Raw genomic sequence first — 21,882 nt, 5'->3', positions numbered from 1 at the left:
TGCTACTCTTGCGGTGGCTTCGGACACATGGCTCGCGACTGCACCAACGGACAGAAGTGCTACAACTGTAGGCTACTGCACCCTTCACAATCTCTCAGGTTAAGTCAGACACGCTAACACTGTATTCATAGGCGGTGAGGTCGGCCACGTCTCCCGTGACTGCCCTACGGAGGCCAAGGGTGAGCGGGTGTGCTACAACTGCAAGCAACCTGGTCACGTCCAGGCTGCTTGCCCTAACTAAATAGTTGATCTGCATGCTGCATCGTTTGTCTTCTGTCGCGCTATCATACGCGAGACCAGGATATCGGGATGACCTTTATCGCGCTCACCGTGATGATCTACAATCTCTTTACCCCGATTTCTCTGGTCTAATGCACGACTTGGCTTGCGAGCCTGTCTCTGATTGACTTCCTCCGCCGGCTGACAATGATATCCAAAATGATATCCAGTTATCGTGGAATCAAACGGATGAAGTCCGGTGTTCCAAACAATAAAAGCGGGAGAATCAGTTTGTAAGACTGATAAGTGGTGGCCTGGGTTTGCGGGTGGGCAAACATGTGAAATGATGTGTAATGCGGAAGAAAACTTGTCCACAAAACTAGCATATGAAAGCAATTTCAATTCCACGGTTCCATCTTAGTCAGGCCTTTGCCTGCTCGGCATGTACCTCCAGGGAATCGTTAGGGGAGTAGTCTTTATCTGTCAGAAAGAGGGTGGAAACAATATTTTTTGGTGATTATTTTCAGTTCTCCGTAGCATCAGCTACTTGCATCAAAAATTCCATTTTTCTAAACACATCATACGCCGCGGACTAATATATCGGTCGCGGTTTATGGGAACACGTTCAAGAACTGCAGCTGCACATCATGGCTCTCTTGAAGCGAGGGACATCCCCACAAAAGCGCTCCTCTTCATCATGATTCTGCCCCCATTCTTCATTGAAGGGATTAAGTGCCATATGCATCACCCTTCCGAGTATCTCTCGATCTCCACGGCGTTCAACACGTTCAATAACTTCATCGAGGATCCAGCCGCGAGGCAGGAACTAAAGAAACATAACCACCCATTAGTGTCGTGGCGGGCCAGCAGCGAAAATAGTAATGGTAGGCTTACCTTTGGGTTTGTACTCTTCATGATCCTTTGTCTTTCCAAGTCTTGATCAACGCCCCAGTCTTCTATAATTCGTTGTCTCCACTTGTCAAGCCAATCTCCGACTCGTTGCCTCGCGGAATCCTCGGTGTATCCGATGCCACCAAACCCTTCGTTATGAAAGAAGATAGATGCTATCCTCTCTCTCGTCTCTTTCGTCTCTATATCCGACAGCGATATGTTTGACAGTCTTCGGAAAAAGTGATTGAAGTCTAACTCCAAAGCCTCCAATGTATCGAGCAGTTCCGAAAACAGTACTTGGAAGTCAGTTTCCTTTTGGCTGCGCAAGCCTAGCCTGTTGCTCATGATGCGTTTATATTCGTTCAGGAACACCATCCTGAACTCCTTGCCTGTTCGGTCAATGATCTCCTCCGCACGTTTAATGATGGCAGGTGCGGCTTCCTCTGTCACACCATCCCTCACAAAATCTTCCTTGTCAACGTCTTCACCTGCACCAATGAGTTCTCCAAGTGACTCGCCGAGCCTAACCAGATTCCACCAGATGATGCTAGGTTGGTTCTTGTAACAATATCTCAGGAGATGGTCATCATGGTTAGGCGTGTACTGAGGATCGAAGTTGTCCATAAACGCGAATGGGCCATAATCTAATGAAAGGCCATAGATTGAAGTATTGTCAGTGTTCAACACCCCGTTCATAAATCCATATGCTTGCCAAGCAGCAACGGTTTTAGCATTTCGTCGTGCAATTTCACGGTACAACCTTGCAAACCGATTCTCTTCCGAGCCTGGCGGCCCTTCAACTTGGTCCCAAGATACATGTCTGGGAGGGTTGTCTACAGTATCAGATGACTGACTCTGGTCCAACGGCAGCATAGCGGGCAGAGCCTCCCAGCCCTGGAACACATCCTCTGCGACATACGTCGCCAATTGTCTAATCAGCTCACGGTCCCCTCGTGCCCGTAGGAGGTCAAATGTTCCGATCCTCAGCCACGATTCAGCAAATCGAGCAACTATAGCTCCGGGCTCCAAACGTTCGCGCAACACCTTTGACTGAGGCAATAGGGTTATAGACAAAGCTCGAGTGGTTGGAACACCAAGTGCAGAAAGGGCTTTGCTCGCAGTTAGTCGAAGCTGCACGATTAGGACATGCGGAAGCAATACCTTCTGATACTATGTATTCCCTGATGCTAGAGCGAAGCACAGCCTTTCCATCGGCGAAGCGGGAATAAGGAGTCCGCCCCGCACCTTTTAGTTGTAACTCATAGCGAGTACGGGTTTTCGGGTTTGTAGTTTCAAAAAGGCTGATTGCACGCTGGAAAACCAATTATTAAGCACTATCAATGAAAAGTTGTGTCTAGAAACAAGCACTTACTCCGTCGCCGAGTTGTCCAGCCCACGAGCCGCTGCGATTTGTCAATTTCAATGAACAAAGATATTTACTGTCAGGAAACATACAATTGCCATCCTTGAAGGTATTAGTGAAAATTAATCTCAGTTTAAGAAATTGAAAGGTCTCCAACGTCTCTCACCTCCGTAACATTGTGCCCAAGGATATATGCCACCCTCGTTTTCATCCCAGTAAAATTCATTCCCCGCAACTAAAGCTTTGAACTTCGGGGAAAGCTCTTCACCGGGCTTTAAACCAAGATCATTCATGGCCTTTGGACTCACCCCCAGAAGTTCACTCTCCTCCGCCGGCTCAGGTCTGACGAAGGTATATAAAGCACCTTTTACTAACCGTGGGCCGAGTGTCTCACGGGGAGCTCGATGTGACACCTCAGGGGTCTCAAAAGCTGGGTCGGGAGGAAGCTTGGAAGTGAAGACATTGGACTTAGGGAGTTCGGCCAACGAAAGCCCTCCATTTGCGTCGGAGAGCTGCGACGCCATTTGAGTTAAGCGATTTCGACTGATCCGCGATGGATAGAGGGTACTGCGGGCCAACATAAAACGAGCGCGGAGAAGGCCAGGATGAGCGACAAATAAGCCCATGGAAGACCTCGGACAGTGAGCGAGGGATGTGTCAAGTATATACGGACCCTCGACAAGCTACTTAGGCAAATAGGGGGATATTGGCTTTTACCGGGTTCTATAAGAAGAGTTTGACTATCACTGCCAGTGTAGCTGTTAAGTTTAGTTCATCGGTTAGTTCGCCGACGAGTACTCTCTGTATTAGCAATTGACCTGGGTCAGTTTAAGTAAGCCGGCGAGGCGAGACCTGGGCTATGACATCATTCTCCTCAACCAGTTCCGCCTACCGATCCCGCATTTGTCTGCCCCTTGATGGACTACACGCTGGTAACGCAATTGCCTACCATTGTAAAATAGAACCTCTTCGTCGGACTATGGTGGGGCAAGGCGGAAGGCTCGGAGATTCAGGACATGCGCAGCCGCAGCGCGGGATGAAGCTGGATGGCTTGTGGAGCCGGAGCTGATCCGATCCGGTTCGTAGAACGGAGTATTAATACATCATCCATTTCTGCATCCGAGTATAGAACTTCCAAAGGTCTCCTATGCCTTGCGAAAGAAAGGAAAGAAACTGGGATTGGTCGTGTCTACGAACAAGGATATTACCACATCAGTCATACTGAAAAGCAACAAAGATGGCCAACACCCTGAAATCTATGCCATCCGTCAGATTGAACGACGGCACGTGTGTTCCCCAGGTAAGTTGTAGGAGCAGCAGACTCATTTGCAATTCTATCCTTCTGGCAACCAATTCAGTTACATTTGATAACGGAAGCAGCTTGGATATGGCTGCGGCACAGCTTGGTATAAGAAGGAAGGGGACACTAGTATCAACCGAGAGCTCGTTGAATCCATCAAAGATGCTATCCGACTGGGGTATCTCCACCTTGATGGTGCCGAGTCTTACAGAACTGAGTCTGAGCTTGGTCTTGCCATCAAGGAGAGTGGCGTGGAACGAGATAAGCTATTCGTGACCACTAAGGTGAGCGTAAACATCGCAGATATTCCGAGGGCAATCGACGCAAGTCTAGAAAAGCTTCAGTTGGATTACGTTGATCTGTAGGTGATCCGCCCGCCAATATGTTTCTACCGGCTCGAAGAACCTTGGTTTACTGCCAGATGCGAGGACTAACGGGGGTTACATATAGGTATCTAATTCACTCGCCTTTTTTCGCCAGCTCATATAGCGACCTTCAAACAGCCTGGGCTGCTATGGAGCAGGTGAAGGCCGCTGGAAAGGCACGGTCAATTGGCGTGTCTAATTTCCTGCAAAGCCATTTGGAGGCTATTTTGGAGACAGCCACAGTTCCGCCATCCATCAACCAGATTGAATTCCATCCCTATCTACAGCATGGCAATCTACTCGACTTTCATAAGAGCCAAGGCATCCAAACAGCAAGCTATGGGCCTTTAACTCCTATCATCCGATCAAAGGGAGGGCCAGTGGATGACCTGCTGCCACATCTGGCTAAAAAATATGCAGTCAGTGAAGGGGAGATCCTCCTGAGATGGTCCATAGACCGTGGCTGTATAACAATCACGACTAGTAGCAAAGAATCCCGCTTAAGCAGCTATTTGCGCGCCTTAACCTTTCAGTTGACACCAAGGGAGATTGATGATATCTCCGCTGCGGGGCAGCAGAAGCATTTTAGGGCATTTTGGCAGGGAAAATTCGCGTCAGAAGATCGTTCGTGAAAACGATTGGTCATATTTGTATACAGTGTCAAACTCAGGCCTGTTCTGAGATTGTTGGATGAGTTTAGATTCAAGCCTGGTGATTTCTGATAAACCGTCAAGCCAATCGGTATCTGAGGTCGTTGCCTTTAATGCGGATTTACCTGTGATAATAAAGTACTAGGACATACAGGCCTGAGTCTTCCGTTTGCCACTGCACATAGATAGGGACAAAAAGAACGAGGGCCCTGGACAATTGCAAGCGGTACGTAGTCGGAGAAGACTTGTTGAGAAGTAAGAGCTTCAATCTTTGAAGTATGGTACGGAGTAAGGTGCCTAGTAGATAAGCGGAGGAGACCCGCTCTAGACTAATCATAAGCAAATCAATTACTGCCAAGCGTTTCCGCTTCGACCGCCAGCCAGCATCCCCAGTCGCGACTAAGCCCCCCCAACCCACCCTCATTGTCGGACGGAAAAGCGATCCCATCTCTAGAGGAAGCTCCTCGGCGCTCTCCTTCCTTGTCGTCTATTCCTTGCTGTTACGCCCACATCAACACTAGCGAGCCAGAGGCTCCCGTCCCCTATCCTTATGGCCTCGAGAGTCTCATTCTAGCTCCGGCATACATTGGCTGTTTGTCGACGCTACTTCTGTACGACAGGTCGGGGCTGGTTTCTTATCGCGTTCCCCATTCCAGCCAATTTTGTGCAAAATCCCCCGCCAGCTGAATCCAGACCGGCTGGCTGTGGGTGCATCTATTCGGATCCAAAGCGCTTGTGTTGTTGAACGCTCGTTTATTCCGGTCTCTCTCTTAGCGTCACAGGTCGCAGTTTTGGGGGGCAGTCGGCAAAGGCCAACGAGGAGCTCAGTCCGCTCGGTATCCAGATTCTGACACAAGATAGAGGGAAAGGGGAAGACTCAATACAATACGAAGGCGCGCTGGCAGTTCTTGAAAGGTGACTTTTCAAAAGGTCACACTACGTGGTCCCTGAACCTGTTCCTGGGAAGTGCGATGTTCGATAGTGGCGGCAATTGAACTCCAATTCGCGTAGCCACATGATACTGGGAGCTAACGCCACTCAGGGAGGTCAAAAGAGAAGGAAGGAATACTTGGTATTGGTTCATGGTCAGTCGAAAAGAGCTTGCTCGCCGTCAGCCACGTAGGCTTTTGATCAACGGACTGCAATGTCGGGGGACCAGCCCTATCGCTCCGCGGATGATGAAATAAAAGACCCCAAGTTCATTAACGAACAGACACATAACTCCGGTCAATCTTCAATCGACCAACGATTGAAGCGGCTTAGGGAAGAAATCCTTCCGTTCTACCCCTTCCTTCTCACTGTTCCCACTGATGTGCCTTTCCGCCTGGGGAGTCGCTTTGTCAACAACTGGGCTGTGGGTAATGACGGGCCGTTTACACCGGAGGAGCAACAACTACAATATATGACATTCCTTACACATCACGAAGGAGATTCCTTGCTAGTGGCTGTGGGTGACTGGTCTGACGCGACAGGAAACGTCATGTCCGACCAGCGTTCCGGAGGCCAGAGTGCTGCAAGCACACCATCCAACAACTCGGTGAAGAAAAAGATAACTTTTAGCGACTACAGGAACAGAAGGAAGAGTGGCGCCTCCGCTTCCCCTGTCGGCCCTGAAGTCAGTAAGCAAAGCACCTCAGTCCTTGATACCCTCGATGCAAGTCAGCGAGCTGCTAGGGCTAGCCTTCCTAGCAATGACTCGCAAAAGCCCGTGGGAAAACCTCCCGTCCAATCGCGAGCTGCGTCTAACTCGGGGGGCATCGAGCGCAAGCGCCCGTTTGTCGATGGCGCCTCCGATTCTTCGAGGTTACAGCATAAGGTCGCGGCCCCCAAAAAGCCGAGGATATCTCCGAGTCCTGCAAAGACCGAACGGCTGAAGGGTAACGGCTTGCCTGCTCTCCTGTCACCGACCCTTCCCCCTACTTCAAACAGTCCAAGACTGCCTCGGCTTCTGTCTCCTACTCTTCCGCCTGATATTGAGAAGGAATTAGCCGCGCTTGGAGAAGGCCCCCTGGGCCTAGGATCATCACAAAGCGACGGCGCTTCGTATAATGATTTATCATCGGGATCAAAAATCCAGAAGGCCAAATCTGCCGTTCACGCTTCGTCACAGCCAGACTCAACACACTCTTCGGGCTTGCATAGCAAGCAATTTTATCATGGAAATGACAAACGACGGCCCTCAAGCACGGATGTCTCAACTTTGGACAGTTCTCTGGCCTCCAAAGGTAATCCAAAGAACCATGTCGGAAATACGATGTCAAGATCAATCGGCTCGCCACCGGTTCTACAGGATGCTTCGGCTAGAGTGCAGCTGGTCGTGAAATTGAAATATGGAAGATCAAACCGGAAGCGGATCGAGGCTCTCCTGAAATTTTCTGGCAAAAAGAAACCGGCCCCGCCGGGGTCACCCGTGAAGAGTGCACTAGACATTGAGCCCTCTCAGAGTCAAAAAGCCAGGCAGGCGGCAGCGAAGGCTCCAGCGTCGGAACATCCTGATCACAACAAGCCACAACGGTTGGAAGGGAAAGGGAAGCATATGGGCACAATTACCGTCTCTCGGGAGCACTCAAAAGTCCCTGAAAAGCCTCAAACGCCTATGTCTTTCTCCTCAAATCTGGCTTTAAATCCATCAGACAGATCGAAAGCTAGTTCAACAACGCCGGTAAAAGACCCTAAGTCTTCTGCCAGCCGGTTTGATCCATTCAGCGGCAATGACGGAAAGCCGTCTTCTCATCCAGCCGTCAAGCGCCCCGGTAATTCGGCCACTCCTACAAAACTCGCATCTCCGCAATCGACTAATACGGCATCACGTCAATGCGACCGTCGAGCTTGGAAAGATGAGTATCAGAAATATTCAAATCTGGGACGTGATTTAAAGCATGCTGCGGAGCGACACACAGCCAAAGATCACGTAACTACCGTTGATGAAAAACTCGCGGCCGCTACAGCAATTGAGGCTATTCTTTGCTTCATCGTGGCATTTGTTGCCGATGATCAATCCAAAGCGCTATCCCGGCAAACTGCAGATTCGTCTTCCTGGCTGTCTATCCTCGCATATTGGCGTGTTGTTAAAAAGAATAGCACTCCCTATCCGCGCCTGCATAGCCTCTGCCTCATACTTGGTGCTGTCTCTTATGATGCCATTCACGCACTTGATCTTGAGCGACTTGCCGCCACACCTTTACCTGGGGAGAACACGCCAGCGCCCACTCCAGGGAGCGATGAAAACCCTGCTGCATCGGAAGACCATAAGAAGAGCCGGAAAGAGTTTGTGGAGCTGAAGAATAGACCGCACGAGTGCTATAGAGAATCTCAGAAGTTATGGCTCGAAGGCTCACGCGGTCTTTGCGAAGATGTGCTTTCGCGTGAGTTTCCAAGTACCTGGTCTAAACGATCCAAGAATTTCTCAGAGTTGGGAAGGCAACGCTTGAGAGCTGGCGACTATTCTGGCGAATTTTTTTTGCCAGTTGGACGGACCAACGCCCCCCTAGAGGTAGTCCGGTTCAGTCACGCATTTCTGAGTGAGTGGTGCGCCAAAGAAGGTGTGGGATGGAATAGCCGACTCAAGCTGTAAATGTGACGAGTTCATCCAGGCGTTCTGCTATGTCGTTCGTGTCACAATCTGCGGTCCATTTCAATGGCTTTCAGTTGGCGTTTGTGGCAGCAGGCGTGTACAGGGAATATATTTTGCCTGCTGTTATTTTTACATGATACCACGGGTTGTATGTGCTTATGCTTAAGAGGAGGCAAACATTCATCTTTTATTTATTTGCAACGTAGGTCTGGGAGATACGTTGGGGGTGCATGATTTTCAATCGACTACATGCTATATCATTCAGCGTACATCCATGGGATTGGAGCTTAGAAATTGAAACCCGGGCACTGGGGCTTGTAGGGTAATGCGCCTGTTACACTTTAGTAACCACATCTGGAAAGCGAATCTGACTACGCTACTACGCTAGTGGTAGTCATCTTGAATTTTTATCTTTTTATATTCTATTGTTATTAGTGATGATTCTCTTCCGGGAGAAGGTACAACCAGGCGAATTATTTACACTCCGAGGTGCCTTACGCCAAAGTGGCAAAGAGTCAAATAAGATGATATAGGCTCTAATAACATTCTAAATATGATACCTGGCATAAGTCGTTCATTTAGCAGCAGATGTCTCCCGCAGACATAGTGATAAAGAATAAACACAATCGCTAAGCCGAAGCCTCTCAACCCCCCCGAAGCGCAATACCGCCATCACCAGATATTCGAAAATCCTATTCGAGCTCAAGATTGACAGTGCGGTGATTACTAAGCCGTAGATGTCCTCTCAATGAAAGTCTTGACATTCCTTTCATGGTCGCACAGGTATACCTACCAAGTGATAGCTCATGGATCCTCAAAGCGCGTATTCCTGGAAACAGACCCAGGCTCTTGGCCGAAGAGCCAGCCAGCTTCTCGGCAGTACCTTGCTTCCCGGCCGTAGGCTCCAACTTCGCTACTCCAACAAATGATTGATGCATCGACAGTATCTGCAATTACACCTTCAATTGCTCCCAGCACACTCCAACCGATCGTCCCAGCAATGATCCCGACCATGTAGGCATACATGCTTCCGCGGATTGAACCGTTGGTACCCATCACACTTAGGCTCCGAGCAGTGCTCACCCAGCCACCAAACCCAAGCGCAAGAGACATCATGAGACGGGCCGCATGCAGGATGAGCTTGGAAAGTCGATAAGGGAGAAGAGTTGCAGAATGCCCACGAGACCAAGAGAACGACCGTGGGTGTAGAGAAGTCGTCGCTATGGAGGGGGTCAGGTTTGTCATCTGCACCAGACCACGAGCGGACACTGTAAGCGGCTGGGAATGAATGGACGCATATGTGAGGGTTAGAGGGTCCGTGAGGGCAGTTATAGGAGTTGGGACAAAGGAATAGGCGCAGAAACTCAAAAGTGACGCGATACGACCGGGAAGCAACAAAAGCGGGACGCGGATCATCAGAGCCAGGAGGCTCGATAGGCAAATTGTACCAAAAAGGGTTGTAGCGGAGTGCAGAGTTGCGGCTTGGACTATTTGCCTGGAGGTCGGCGCTGGCGTCGTAAAGCGATGAAAATACCATTGACTCACCGCGGCAGCTGTGACTGTACGTCGAATACCAGCGATGACTCCCAGTGACCATGCGTAAACGAGCACATAGTAGATTGCTAAGCACCAGCTGCTTGAATCGACAACAAAAAGGCTGGACCGAGAAATATGGCCTTCCAAAAACACTCGCGTAAACATGAGCATCCATAACCAGGTCCATAGGACAATGAGAATGAGGGCACTGAGCCCCAAAGCTAGAAGCTCTGGATTCGCGGCGAGGATGCGGCATGCAAACTCAAGTATGTCGACGGCCTTCCCTATAGCGCGGCGGCCTCGAACGACGTTGTAAATCCATGCGCTAGCCAAAATAAAGGGAATAATAGACCCGCATCTCATGACTTTGTCCTGAACACTTGATCCGTGCCAGACGCCCCCAAAGCTCGAGATAAAGGGGTAGAGAAAGAAGGAATACAGTATTATGGGAACGGCGACGAGGATAGCGTAAACCAATGGACGTACATAGGAGCGTAATAGTGCCAGCCAAAGCAAAGATATAGATATCGACGCGATGGTATAGGTACCCAGCAGGTAAAATGAACTGTGGATGGTCAAGTAGACCGTGTCACCCCATTTCGACTTGTCACCGGAAGGAGGTGAAGTGTGAAGGTAGATAAGAAATGACGTAGCGAAGAGAGAGGCCACGGATATTAGAAACAAGTGACCCCAAAAGCCATCATGAGCTGGAGAGCTAGCGCCTACCGGTGGGGTCGACGTTCGATATGGCCGTGACGTGCCTGGCGGTTGGGATGTTTCTGGCACTACTGCGTTATCTGAATCTATAGGAAGGAGAACTGAGTCTAGTCCGAGATTGCCCGTTCGTGACTGTGGCTGCTCTCGAAACCGTTGAACGGAAGGCGGTTTATCATCACCAAATCCGGGAGAGTCAGCCCGGTCGCGGCCAACATCGGATGCCAGTGTATCTTCCAGGTGAACGTCAACTAATTTCCCCCTGAGCCTGCTTCTACTTCGCTCTGTGTGAATAGACTCCTCCGTTCCGTTCGGCTCCCCGTCGTACCCAACACGCGAATCTTGCGCTCTGTCACTAGTTTCGGCGTCGCGCCAGGAGCTCCAAATGCCCTTCCCCCTAGTATAAGGGGGCTGTTGTTCCTTCGAGCTGGCAGATTCGTTATCGTCGCCAATTTCTGAAGACTCCCTAAGGTAGCTGCTCCCAAATTGGCGCCGAGATTTTTGTAAGGCATAGAAGTCAGCAATCTCTCGCTCATGCTCAACCTCATCATCCTCCTCTCGGAATTCATCAGTAGCGCTGTAGAAGAGAGGCGCAGGTTGAGACACAACCCTTGAACCAAACGGGAAGCCTGATAGTTGAGAACCGGTAGGTTGGTATGGGTCGGCCGCATTCCTGTGGAAGAAAGAGCGCGAAGAGGGCAAAAGAGAATTTCGAGGTTGCTGCAAGAGACGTTCATGCCCCTTTCTTCGGGGGTCTTCTGGATGGTTCACGACCCGTGACTGGGACTGTGCGAGAAAACGGGAGGCATCTGGGCAGCGAGTGAGCGATGGGGAGCACGGTATATGTATAAGAGACGGAATAGTCGAGGGTATTCATACATTCGGAGAACATGTCGGACCTGGTTCTCTATCTTTGTTTTCGTCTTCTTGACACCTCGACCCTTAACCAATGAGCCGCTAAACCTTCTTATATTCAAATCACTGGTTGTTCAGATTATAGCAGACGAAGCGGTGTGAGCGGTATAGTTCCGATGCAGTTGAAATTCAGTGGGAATCGAAGGACTACATAGCAAAGAAGCCAGATGGGACAGGGCTATCCATCAAAAAGAAAAGAGATGACGGATTGGGGTACAAAATGCAGAAAGAGTTCAGACAGGCAGAAAGCGTATGAAGGTAGCAGTAGTCTTCCCTTGCGATCAGTAGGTGAGGTTGCAAGCGTCATCAGGCAAGGTCATGGTGATAGATGACTCAGCATCCATGCCATTCGTCTGATCGGTTTGTCTTGCTTGGACTGCAGAATGCGCCCAGTAAGTACAAATGTTCTCGGTGTGCAGAGCAGGAAACTGGAGCACTCCAGACCATAGCAGAAAAAAAAAAAAAAAAAAAAAAAAAAAAAAAAAAAAAAAAAAAAAAAAAAAAAACAAGGGGGTTGCGGTGGAATTTTCCTTGCAGTCAATATATGTGAGGCTTGAACAAGGTAGATAACAGTAGTTTGGGGGACTACTACTAGAGGGGACTAAACTATCGCAGCTCCTCCCGTACTTAACCAGTGGATAACTAGTCAGAAAGACCATCATTACATAACAGCTACTTGCTCTGTACCCAGCATTCCTCGGTAGCTCCACTATAGCTTGGTTGGTCATCTACTGGCTACTCCAGACTGGTTATCGATTCCGTCCTACTACTTATCTTATCCCGCACTTTCCTAGTAGGTTGGAATCCAGCGTTATACCCGACTGAGTTTAGTAAGGCTGAAGGTAAAAAGAGAATCCCTTCCCGTGCTGAGGACGAAGAAGTTCACAGAGTACTTAGCATCATTAATTATCATACGATTATCTCCCCATAGGCCGACTGACTCCAGGTTGAGCCAATCTTTCCATTTCCCCGAAGGCGAGTATCCGTTTTATTTGGTCGCCATCTTCCATCAGTTGATTTTTTGGGAGCATGACTCCTACAGACCTTTAAAGTCCACGGGCATTGATCGATCGAAAAAAAGAATTATTCACCCAAAGTCTCGAGTGCCGGCATAAGCGACATTCCTCTGCTGTATCCATGTCACAGCCATGGGATTATATTGCTAAACTTGTTTGCATCGGGGACTCGGGAACTGGGAAGTCTAGTGTGGGTACACTCACGCTTGACAGACCATCATACCGCTGACACACGGCCGCGACTTTCTAGTTGACAATCCGACTCTGCGAGGGGCGCTTTTCGTCCTCCCATGATGTTACAATCGGTGTCGAGTTCGGTTCACGGATTGTTCCGGTGGGCCCACCGGCTTCAAAGGCCTTGGGAGGCGAGTTCGACGATTCTATCCGCAATCGTGCCCCTTCACTCACATCTTCGCCCTCATTGCCCGCTACGGCTACAGCCAGCGAATCAGTCGCTTCTGGACTGCCCAGTCCTCCACGTAGGGTACAGGAGCTCCAGAAAAGAATGAAGTTGTCGCTATGGGACACCGCTGGCCAAGAAACGTACAAATCTATTACCCGCTCTTATTTCCGTGGTGCTTCGGGTGCCCTACTGGTCTTCGATATCACGAGACCTTCTACATTTGTATCGTGCACACAGTGGCTCCATGATCTGCGGCAAATTGCGGAAGATGGCATTGTAATTGTTCTGGTCGGCAACAAGAGCGATCTTGCCGCTGATGAGTCGAGATCGCATCAGACAGTCACTAGGCAAGAAGCGGAGGAATGGTGCCGTTTGAATAACATCACACGGTATGTTGAGACAAGCGCGAAATCCGGAGAGAACGTGGAGCGTGCATTTCTTGAGGTAGCCGAGATGATATACCGCAACATCGAAGCTGGCAAATATGACCTCTACGACCGTCGAAGTGGTGTGAAGGGCTATGGTGCTACTGGTGGATCAAACTCAGGTATCCCAAATACTGTCACTTTAGGCTTGGATGATGCCATGCGCAAGGGTGGAAGTGGCCTGGCAGGAGGCTGTTGTTGATGGATACAGGATATTATACCTTATATCGAGCTTGTTGTTCAAAGTTGTCACGGGACTATATCTTGTGGAAACATGTAACGGGTCTTTATAGTCGCCCTTGGAGAGATATGGTTGTGTAGGAATATGGAATAGGCACAGATTTCGCCCAGTAATCTCTGTGACCTTAGTTTATATACATCTCGAGCCAATGAGGATCGAGGTAATTGGTACAGAAGAGCGAAGCAATATACATTGACTGCTACACAACAGAGGCGCGGGGCGCCTATACCAAAACTTGAAACACAGCCAGTCTAAATGTCTTACAGCTGACTAGAGTAGATAGTCCACGAGCCAACAATAGTAGTGACAAGTATGGTATTGCATATGAGGTACAGCGATGACGAGAAGCGGTATATGTAAACGGGTGTTGACGATAAGGGTGGCGATTACGGTGGTGGTGATGAGATGGAACGGCTCAATTGGCAATCCGCCAGCCACTGAACCAGTTCAAATGAGACCACTGCTGGCTGGGCCCTTCAATACCAAACACAATAGCCCGAAAGTATGCGAACAAGCCAACGATCGCGCAGTAAAGCAAGGTATAGATCGCCCAACGTAGCTTGTTGCTCATCGGCTGTGTGAACCAGTCAACGCAGAATCCGAATGTGAGTATGGCATAGTAGAGTGCCGGATAGTAATGATGAACGTAAGTCACTCGTGCCATGACTGCAAAAGGTAGATAATGCAACACCCACCCAATGACTGGGTAAAGACCGGAATAGTGGATGTGGTCAATATCCGCTTGAGTAAGTTCAGTATATCCTCGCTGCCAACGCACGAGATACCAAAGAACCAGAAGGGCAAATACTCCAAGACTCAAAGTACTCCCCCAATATACGAAAGGGTTTCCGAGAAGGTAGTACTTGATGGTGTTGTCATCCCAGGAGCACATACGAAGGCCCACATTGAGTATAGGCCATTGCCAGAACTTAGAGGCGAGGTCATCTTGCTTGTCCGGATCAGGGACAAGAGCATTGTTGGACGTCATCATAGCGACATTCAGATGGATAAAATCCTTCCAGAACGGAGACTTGTAAGATCCGGGATCACCTGGTGGAACTAGGTAACAAAATCAATATCCGGTCGCCACAATCTGAATAGGGGTAAACTTACGCCTCTCGTTGTAGTGTGACTCGACATTCCAATGAGTATAGACATCACTGGGCTTATTCTCCTTCACGCATGTGGTCTCAATCTGTTTGAAGCCCCATTGGGGCAGGTTTACATTTCCTGCACGCAAGTAACAGCCCAGGACAGGATGTCTCAGGCGAAATGCCGTAGTAAGAGTTCGAATCCTGCTCCTGTCCCTGGATGCAACATCATCAACGACTTCAACCGCCCAATGATCTTTGTCATCGCCGATGGTAATGTTGCCATAACAGGAGACTTCAAACTGGCTCTTAGTAACTGGTGCAGATATAGCATGCGAATGTAGATTCCGACCCGTCTGCCCATGGATTAGACGGATGATGTCTCCGTCACCGACGAATCTCAAGGAGTCCTCGGGGTCATAGTCCGGCTCATACCTATTGGGGTAGATGAACCAGTCGTTATTGGAATCCTTGTGGTGATAGCACGTCACCTGCTGTTGTGTTGACCCTTCAGGATACGTTTGGATATGCGAATGGAGAAGTCCACCACCATACCCCATGTTTTTCAGTGTCACCCTCGATCCCAGTGCTATCTCAAGAGGACTATCCTTCCCGACCTCGGTGCCCTTCAAGTTTGCCTGGAAAAGTGAGCTCATCTGGGCATCTCCTGGACCACTATTCTCGAGAACCCAGAAATGAACATAGAAAGACAGAATGTAGACAATGCAGGGCACGATGATTAGGCCCACTATGCGAGCAACTAGATGTTTCGCTACCACAACCTGCCGAGCATTAACCACCGAGCTGAAGTCGTTTCATTCCAGTAAGCCGCTTACCTCAGGCATTTTAAGGTCGCCAAACTTGTTCCATAGATCTTCAACTGTATAAAGGCCCACAATAGCGGTGCAGAAGAAACCGACCCATTTGACACTGCAGACACAGCCAATGCTCACGCCGGTGAGAAAGAGCCACGCAAACCATTCTGCCGAAAAACTAGCTTTCTGCAGTCGATGAAATTTGGCCCAACATAATGTGGTTGTAAACGTGAAGCAAAGTAGCATGGAATCAAGGAGGATGAATCTCGAGATAGTGGCATACGAGTTTTCGAATAGCACCATCAGACTGATAAGCCAGACAGTAGCCTTGCGAAAACCCAGCTCCCGTGCGGTATAGTAAGCAAGCGGGACACATACCGCGCCGAAAGCCGCATTGAAAATACGCATGAACGTATAGTTGACGTCTTCGGGATACTTCTCACCGGATTTGAATTCGAACGAGCCATTATAACCAGCAAGAAATCCCGACAAGCCAACTAGCATCTTCCCCAGAGGCGGGTGTACATCAAAATAAAATTCGCGCTTCAGATAGTGTGAGCCAAATTTTCCAAAGCTGCATATTATTATCAGGACAAGACGTTAGCACTCTATACTGGCATAAAGAAATATTGAAATGGAAAGGTTTTTGGTCTTACTGTGCCTCATCCCATGTCACGATATCTGAACGACCAATTTGATACATTCGAGTAAAAATTGCCAGAGCAGTCAGAAAGAGAGGCGCAAATATAGGCTCCCAGCTGGCCACCGCAGAACGAAACGAGGAGGGCTAAGACACGCGTCAATATTACCGGCTATCAGGTGCAGTCAAGCTTTATAAAGCTTCGGTCTAAGGCGAGCATCATACCTCTTGCTTCGATTTCTTGGCATCATATGCATCATGATCAGGAGCACGGCTGGGCTCCTGCGTAAGAGGGGCAGTTCTGCGCCGCACTTCAGAGGAGAGATCAACCCCAGAGCTTGACGCCTGGTTTACTCCCGCCATAATTGCGGTATAATGGGCAGCTAAACAAATGCAGGGACAGGGAGTGGCGAAAGAGAAAGCAACTAAAGAGTATCAGACTGCCACAGGAAGCTGGTTGAATGTAGAGCAGCTCGCTGGGATTGACTTCAAGTGTGAGTTGCAAACATTTCTTATGAGAAAATCACAATGATTGGTCTAGCGTGCAGTACTCCAGCTTTTGTTGAGAGTCTGGAGAGAGGAAAGAAGAAAGAAGAGAGGGGCCGATGAGAAGGTACCTTGAGAATACAAGGCAAAAGTATGGAGGGGAAATCAGGATAGATTGAGCAGACACCGCTTAACCAGTGTCAAATGGGTAAAGTAAGGTAAAGAATGGAAGGTTTGTTAAATTAATAAAAACAATCTGAAATTTTGAGGCAATGAAAGGGAAGAATAGAAAGATCGGAAGCAAAAGAAAAGGGGTCGAATGTTGAGGGTGGGAAAGAAAGTCAGCCTCTCGAAGGGTTCCCTACTCAGAATGTAAGACGGAGTGGAAGCGCAAATGGCGAGTTGGCCTGGAGATAACACGGAAAGCTCGGGCGCGTGGCCTGAAAGCTCCGTTCCGCCTGGGCCACTTCTGAAACCTCGACTGCATCCCCCGTCTTGTTCGTCGGCAATGACGGCGAATTACTGAGAGAGGTATAGCGTGTCTAATGGGGGCAGGCATGTATGGCACTGCCATTTGTGGCATCATATATGTGTGAGACCTCTACAATGGAAATTGTACTGACTGTTCAAAGGGTGGTCAACCTTCCCATCCTTGGACAAAAATTTGGTCCCAGATGCTTCGAAGTGGCTTTACTGTTCAACTGGTTCTTCAATGTTCCCCATACTTGTCTAGCCGGGCTTTATTACTGTCATGATTCATCACCGCCGTGCCTCACTGTCGCGGATTAAAGATATTAAAGAAATGCGATGCAGAAACGGAGAATGCCGTGGGTTGGCGATTCCAGCTTTTGCTGCTCTCCTTTAATTCAATCTGGACTGAGTATCACCAATAAGAACAGGCATCTGACAGTCAATTAACGAAAAGTACTTATCAAGCAGGTACCATGGAGTTGATGAAGTTTGCCTTTTACGGTATTTTGCGAAAGTTCACGGAGACGAAAGCCAATCTGTCGAATCGAATGCAATTATGCAACGCACAAAGTATGAATGGGAACATTTTGGTTGAGTCAGCGTATCCTACCTCACCGGCTGTTTGGTTAGACATTCCATGTTCGAATGTAAAGGTTCTCCACCTCTTTTCAGGGAGGAGGAGGAAGGCGGTGTGATCTGCCTGCTGATTTGGCTTCGGGGCATGAGGAGCCACGGGCAATTCGTAGATGGTTCGGGGTATATATTGATAATGAATGAGTTTGCGCTGGCTGTGTGTACGCGACGAGGGTCGTAAACCCGAACCTAGACGAATAACGTCTACGCTATCACTATGAGAGGCAGGGTGCTTTATTTGACATAGGGACACAAATGCGTGCCATGGTAAGCTTCCCAAGCTTCTCATGTATCTAGGTCGGCATAAAACGTACGAAATGATTTTTTTTTTCTTTTTCGATAATCTCGTTGGTACTATGATATGCAAGGGGACCAGAGTTCATTTTTCTTTAATCGTTTATTACCACACCCTTCCACATCGTTGGATTGTGGTAGCATATTATGCAAGTCAGAGAAATACCTCTGAGCCTGAAAGGCCCTTGATAATACTGAGTCTTCGAGATGTTAGTTGCACGCGGATTCTCATTTCTGAAGTCACGGAGTAGGATATGGCGCGATATGTGCCTAACGCTTCAAGGATTTCACAAATTGTCATGTTTGAAAACCTATTCTGGGACATGGTATACGTCTCGGTATATATTTACATGCATACATGTAGATGATGTCAGAAAGAGAAAACGGTGCAGTAGATCGAAATAGAGCCTCGACAAGATCAGCATATGCGAGGCCAGGGTCGAGAATATCCTAGTGTCAGTCCACGAGAAAAGGTAAAGAATACAGTTAAGTCGGTGTACATAAGGATGAAAAGAGAAAGCAAGAGTGAAAGAGGTAGGTACAGCAACAGGATGTTTATATGTCTGTATCTGTTACATGAGACTGGACCATACGCGGTGGCCCTACTCATTCTCCTCCTGCCCAAGACGTCTATACTGACCGGCCTGTCCTGTTGATTCCGATCCTTTGTGTCGGGTAATCATATTTGAAATCCAGCCTCCAAAGCCCTCTGGTCGACTACTAGTGTCTTCCCGGAAGCCTGTCCTGCCAGGCTTGCTACCGGTACTAGAACTTACATTCGGTGGGTCAATGTCCAAGCCAGGAATGGCGCTGTCTGCCCCAGACGGCCATACTGGCGTCTGATGTCAAGCGAAGGTACAGGAGAGCCTGCACTCATGAGAGAGCCACGTTCTCCCTGAGTTGCTGGTGTTGGCATGGCAGTAGTTGCATCCCCAAACAGCAAATTCATGTCTTCCAAGCGGACACCACTCGTTTCCGGGTATAAAAAGTAAACTGTAGTAATGTATTAGACTTTTGGTTAATTATGGGAAAATTGACATGGCGCTTACCCAGGACAAAGCTGCAGGCACAGAAAAACGCATGCACCAGGTACAAGCGCCACTTGATAGCAGCTTGTAAAACAGGCGTGACCTCTCCGACAAGCCAATTAAAAGCCCAATTAGTGGCTGTACTAAGACTTGCGCCTTTTGCACGAATGCTCAATGGGAGAATTTCCGGGGGGTAGAGCCATGGTATGGGTCCCCATGATGCACCAAAAGCAGCATTGTAGATCATGACAAAAACGACAGTGAGAGTAGGTGTTGCCACGACGTCGATATATATGAAATAGGAAATCAGGGAGAGTGAAACAATCATTGCCACCGCTCCAGAAAGAAGGATGGGGCGCCTCCCCCAGCGATCCACCAGATACCATGGAGGTACTGTAGAGGCCAGATATGAGATTGCGTTGATCCCAGTCATTAGGATAGCGTCACGGCCAGCCCAACCTGCTGATTCGAATACAAGCGGGGCGTAATACGAGATGACGTTAATACCGTTGAGCTGAGCTAAGGCCTGTGCCGACATCGCTATCAAGACCCTTTTGTAGTAACGCCTGAACATATCAGCGTAAGATCTTTCGCCTTCTTGCCTTTGCAGAAGAACGTTCATCTTAATCTCTCTATACTCTTGTCTGGCTTTGTCACTGTGCAAGTCTCCACTTCCATATAGATTTGCAATGACAACCATACCCTCTTCATCGTGGTCGTTGTCCAACAGCCACCTAGTCTTGCATTAGCATGGTGAAAAGCTAAGTTTTCTCCTGCATCACGCATGGACTCACCTTGGCGACTCGCAAATGATGAGGCTACCCACACCAAGAAGAGCACCCATGACGCACTGGAACAATAATGGTAGGCGCCACGAGTAATTACTTTCTATAAAGCTACAGAAATAATCCACCCAGACGCTGGCTGCGTATCCGGAGATGTTCCCTGTAAACTCGATACATGCCAGTTTCCCTCGGTTGTGGGGAGGCTTAGAGAACATTAGCAAAACAACCGAAGCAATATGCAACAAGGGTGATTGTGAATACCGATATTTCAGACTGGTAGACAGGTACAATTGTCGATAAGGCTCCAACGCCCAAACCTGCGACGATTCGACCGGCCATCATCATAGGCAACCCGGTAGCAAAGGCCTGCAATGCACCGCCAATAAAGAATACTATGGAGCCATACAAGATCGTTTTGCGGCGTCCGATTAAGTCGCCGAGTCGACCGACAAGTAGAGAAGATATGAAAGCCCCTACTTCGAGGATCGCAACCACCGTACCTATTGCAGCTCGCGAGGGTTGATTGAAGTAATCCTTGAAATACCAGCCTCTGATCGTGTGTCAGCAAAGCCCTCCATTCCGTTGAAGAAAGAGAAGACGGACGTTATGATCCCAGACATAACACCTTGGTCATAGCCAAAAAGGAAGACACCCAAGGATACGAAAACACTCGTAAAGTACCTACATAGCTGGTCAGCAGAGCTAGTAGGTAACATTTTTCGATGACGAAACCTCTTACAGTAATGGCTTCCCAACCAAGCCATGCAAGTGTGCACTTTGTCGATTATTGGGTGACATTATGACAGCTAAGAGGCGCTCTGCCCGAGGAATCTTCCGGGGTGGAGGGCAGGGTATTTCAATCTTCTCAAAGTCGTCTTCGCCGATAACAAGCTGGCTGGGGTAATGGACACGATTCTGTTTCTCGATCCGTACACTGGATTCCACCCGACCAGAGCTTTCACGATCTTCAGGGCTTCTGAGTGGGATCCGAAGATAATCTTCGGCATTAGCAAGCTGTTCCGTCAGGTCTCCACTGTCAGTCCAGGTGAAATGCTCAGACCCAGTGGAGTGAGTCGCTATAGAGGAAGAGCGTCGACTGCTCCTCCCACTAGCAGGTTCTACTACTTTAGCGGGTTGAGGGACAGAGGACCTTGAACTTGAAGGAAGATTTTGCAAGGGTATGCCAGAGGAAGTATGGGTCGGGGTCGTTGTGAGAGGAATGTTGGCGGTTGTAATGGGCTGGGATTTACAGCCCCCCTTTCTTGGTTGAATATTAGCTTTTTTCTTTCTGTCACCACTCTTTCACGCGACCAGAATATAAGATCGCTGCGAGTAAAAATCAAGGAGAGCTGGTAATTTTCGTAACGCTCCGCAACAATCCGAGTTGTGAGTTTTCATCAAAGCGGCATGTAAAGACAACTGCTAATCTATTTGGAAGGGATGGATCAGAAGGACAGCGGTGCAGAGTAATCGCTGCAATAGGATGGAAGACCACGCGCCAAAGCGGAGACAAGCGAGTGAGGTGAACCAACTGTTCACAAGGATACCGAAAGGGTGTAGAAAGCGGTGATGACAATCCTTGGGGGGTTCGCTCACGAGACAGGCAATACTTGGCAGATCAACAGCGCAGGATGACGGTGCCCGGAGGTCCAAAAATGATCAGGTGAAAAACTTAAGAGGGGACAAAGGGAAGCAAGATGAGCTAAGGCTAAATAGCATATGTTTGGCAATCAGTCCAGAGGTAACCTTTGGCTTGTGTACATAAATCCGTCCCAAGGTTGCTTGCTGGGTTTCCCAGGGGGGCTAGCCATGATTTAGGGAGGCAGCTGTCAAGCCATCGATGTGACTACCGTTACGTACCTAGATGGGGGTCCTCGGAGAACCCCGCAAACACTGACGCTAAGTGGGTACGAGATTCTGCCCAGTGAACTACGTACGTAGTACTTGAGTGTACCAACCATGTTACCGGCAGTGCCCATCAGCGATTCCATCTGTGGCGGTGCGATCAACGAGGGTACCCTTCCAGT

The 21,882-nt window shown here is 48.9% G+C and overlaps 7 protein-coding genes across 7 annotated transcripts; 3 read left to right on the top strand and 4 right to left on the bottom strand.

Annotated features, from left to right (window-relative positions):
* Nucleotides 1-844: 844 nt before the first annotated feature.
* BO83DRAFT_396258 (YdiU domain protein) lies at nt 845-2,997 on the bottom strand (the record flags this gene model as incomplete). The annotated part of the gene is made up of 6 exons (XM_025533122.1): nt 845-1,045; nt 1,114-2,219; nt 2,272-2,422; nt 2,483-2,513; nt 2,566-2,575; nt 2,640-2,997. The coding sequence occupies 6 exons, from the start codon at nt 2,995-2,997 to the stop codon at nt 845-847; spliced, it is 1,857 nt and encodes a 618-aa protein (XP_025390911.1).
* A 713-nt stretch (nt 2,998-3,710) lies between these two features.
* Nucleotides 3,711-4,992, top strand: BO83DRAFT_331828 (aldo/keto reductase; the record flags this gene model as incomplete). The annotated part of the gene is made up of 3 exons (XM_025528278.1): nt 3,711-3,773; nt 3,851-4,134; nt 4,224-4,992. The coding sequence occupies 3 exons, from the start codon at nt 3,711-3,713 to the stop codon at nt 4,768-4,770; spliced, it is 894 nt and encodes a 297-aa protein (XP_025390910.1). The 3' UTR covers nt 4,771-4,992.
* A 940-nt stretch (nt 4,993-5,932) lies between these two features.
* BO83DRAFT_405965 (uncharacterized protein) lies at nt 5,933-8,685 on the top strand (the record flags this gene model as incomplete). The annotated part of the gene is made up of 2 exons (XM_025533855.1): nt 5,933-8,153; nt 8,256-8,685. The coding sequence occupies 2 exons, from the start codon at nt 5,933-5,935 to the stop codon at nt 8,360-8,362; spliced, it is 2,328 nt and encodes a 775-aa protein (XP_025390909.1). The 3' UTR covers nt 8,363-8,685.
* A 198-nt stretch (nt 8,686-8,883) lies between these two features.
* Nucleotides 8,884-11,949, bottom strand: BO83DRAFT_434836 (uncharacterized protein). The gene is made up of 2 exons (XM_025535842.1): nt 11,492-11,949; nt 8,884-11,421 (listed from the first exon to the last, which is right to left on the bottom strand). Exons 1-2 carry the CDS (start codon nt 11,502-11,504, stop codon nt 9,167-9,169), a joined length of 2,268 nt encoding a protein of 755 aa, XP_025390908.1. The 5' UTR covers nt 11,505-11,949; the 3' UTR covers nt 8,884-9,166.
* A 390-nt stretch (nt 11,950-12,339) lies between these two features.
* Nucleotides 12,340-13,817, top strand: BO83DRAFT_354782 (secretion related GTPase). Its single transcript, XM_025529114.1, has 3 exons — nt 12,340-12,369; nt 12,425-12,733; nt 12,794-13,817. The coding sequence occupies exons 2-3, from the start codon at nt 12,665-12,667 to the stop codon at nt 13,571-13,573; spliced, it is 849 nt and encodes a 282-aa protein (XP_025390907.1). The 5' UTR covers nt 12,340-12,369; nt 12,425-12,664; the 3' UTR covers nt 13,574-13,817.
* Nucleotides 13,818-14,027: 210 nt separating this feature from the next.
* Nucleotides 14,028-16,521, bottom strand: pmt2 (protein O-mannosyl transferase; the record flags this gene model as incomplete). Its single annotated transcript, XM_025527296.1, has 5 exons — nt 14,028-14,671; nt 14,726-15,485; nt 15,540-16,092; nt 16,175-16,305; nt 16,384-16,521. The coding sequence occupies 5 exons, from the start codon at nt 16,519-16,521 to the stop codon at nt 14,028-14,030; spliced, it is 2,226 nt and encodes a 741-aa protein (XP_025390906.1).
* Nucleotides 16,522-18,106: 1,585 nt separating this feature from the next.
* BO83DRAFT_375703 (putative MFS monosaccharide transporter) lies at nt 18,107-21,615 on the bottom strand (the record flags this gene model as incomplete). The annotated part of the gene is made up of 10 exons (XM_025530526.1): nt 18,107-18,428; nt 18,481-18,552; nt 18,683-18,798; nt 18,819-19,035; nt 19,092-19,804; nt 19,865-19,920; nt 20,117-20,405; nt 20,459-20,536; nt 20,595-21,154; nt 21,342-21,615. Coding segments are annotated over 10 exons (2,217 nt in total), but the record flags the coding sequence as incomplete, so codon positions are not given.
* Nucleotides 21,616-21,882: the final 267 nt, after the last annotated feature.

The sequence above is a fragment of the Aspergillus eucalypticola genome (assembly GCF_003184535.1).
Source record: "Aspergillus eucalypticola CBS 122712 chromosome Unknown BO83scaffold_5, whole genome shotgun sequence".
In the NCBI taxonomy this organism is placed as follows: domain Eukaryota; kingdom Fungi; phylum Ascomycota; class Eurotiomycetes; order Eurotiales; family Aspergillaceae; genus Aspergillus; species Aspergillus eucalypticola.
The sequence above is the reverse complement of the archived record's forward strand: the minus strand, read 5'-3'. Positions and strand labels throughout refer to the sequence as shown.

What these genes read in the sequence shown, in the direction of transcription:
- BO83DRAFT_354782 (XM_025529114.1), top strand. Translation starts at nt 12,665, where the DNA reads ATGTCACAGCCATGGGATTATATTGCTAAACTTGTTTGCATCGGGGAC. An exon ending in CGGGAACTGGGAAGTCTAGT is followed by an intron (nt 12,734 to 12,793) that starts GTGGGTACACTC and finishes GCGACTTTCTAG; the next exon opens with TTGACAATCCGACTCTGCGA.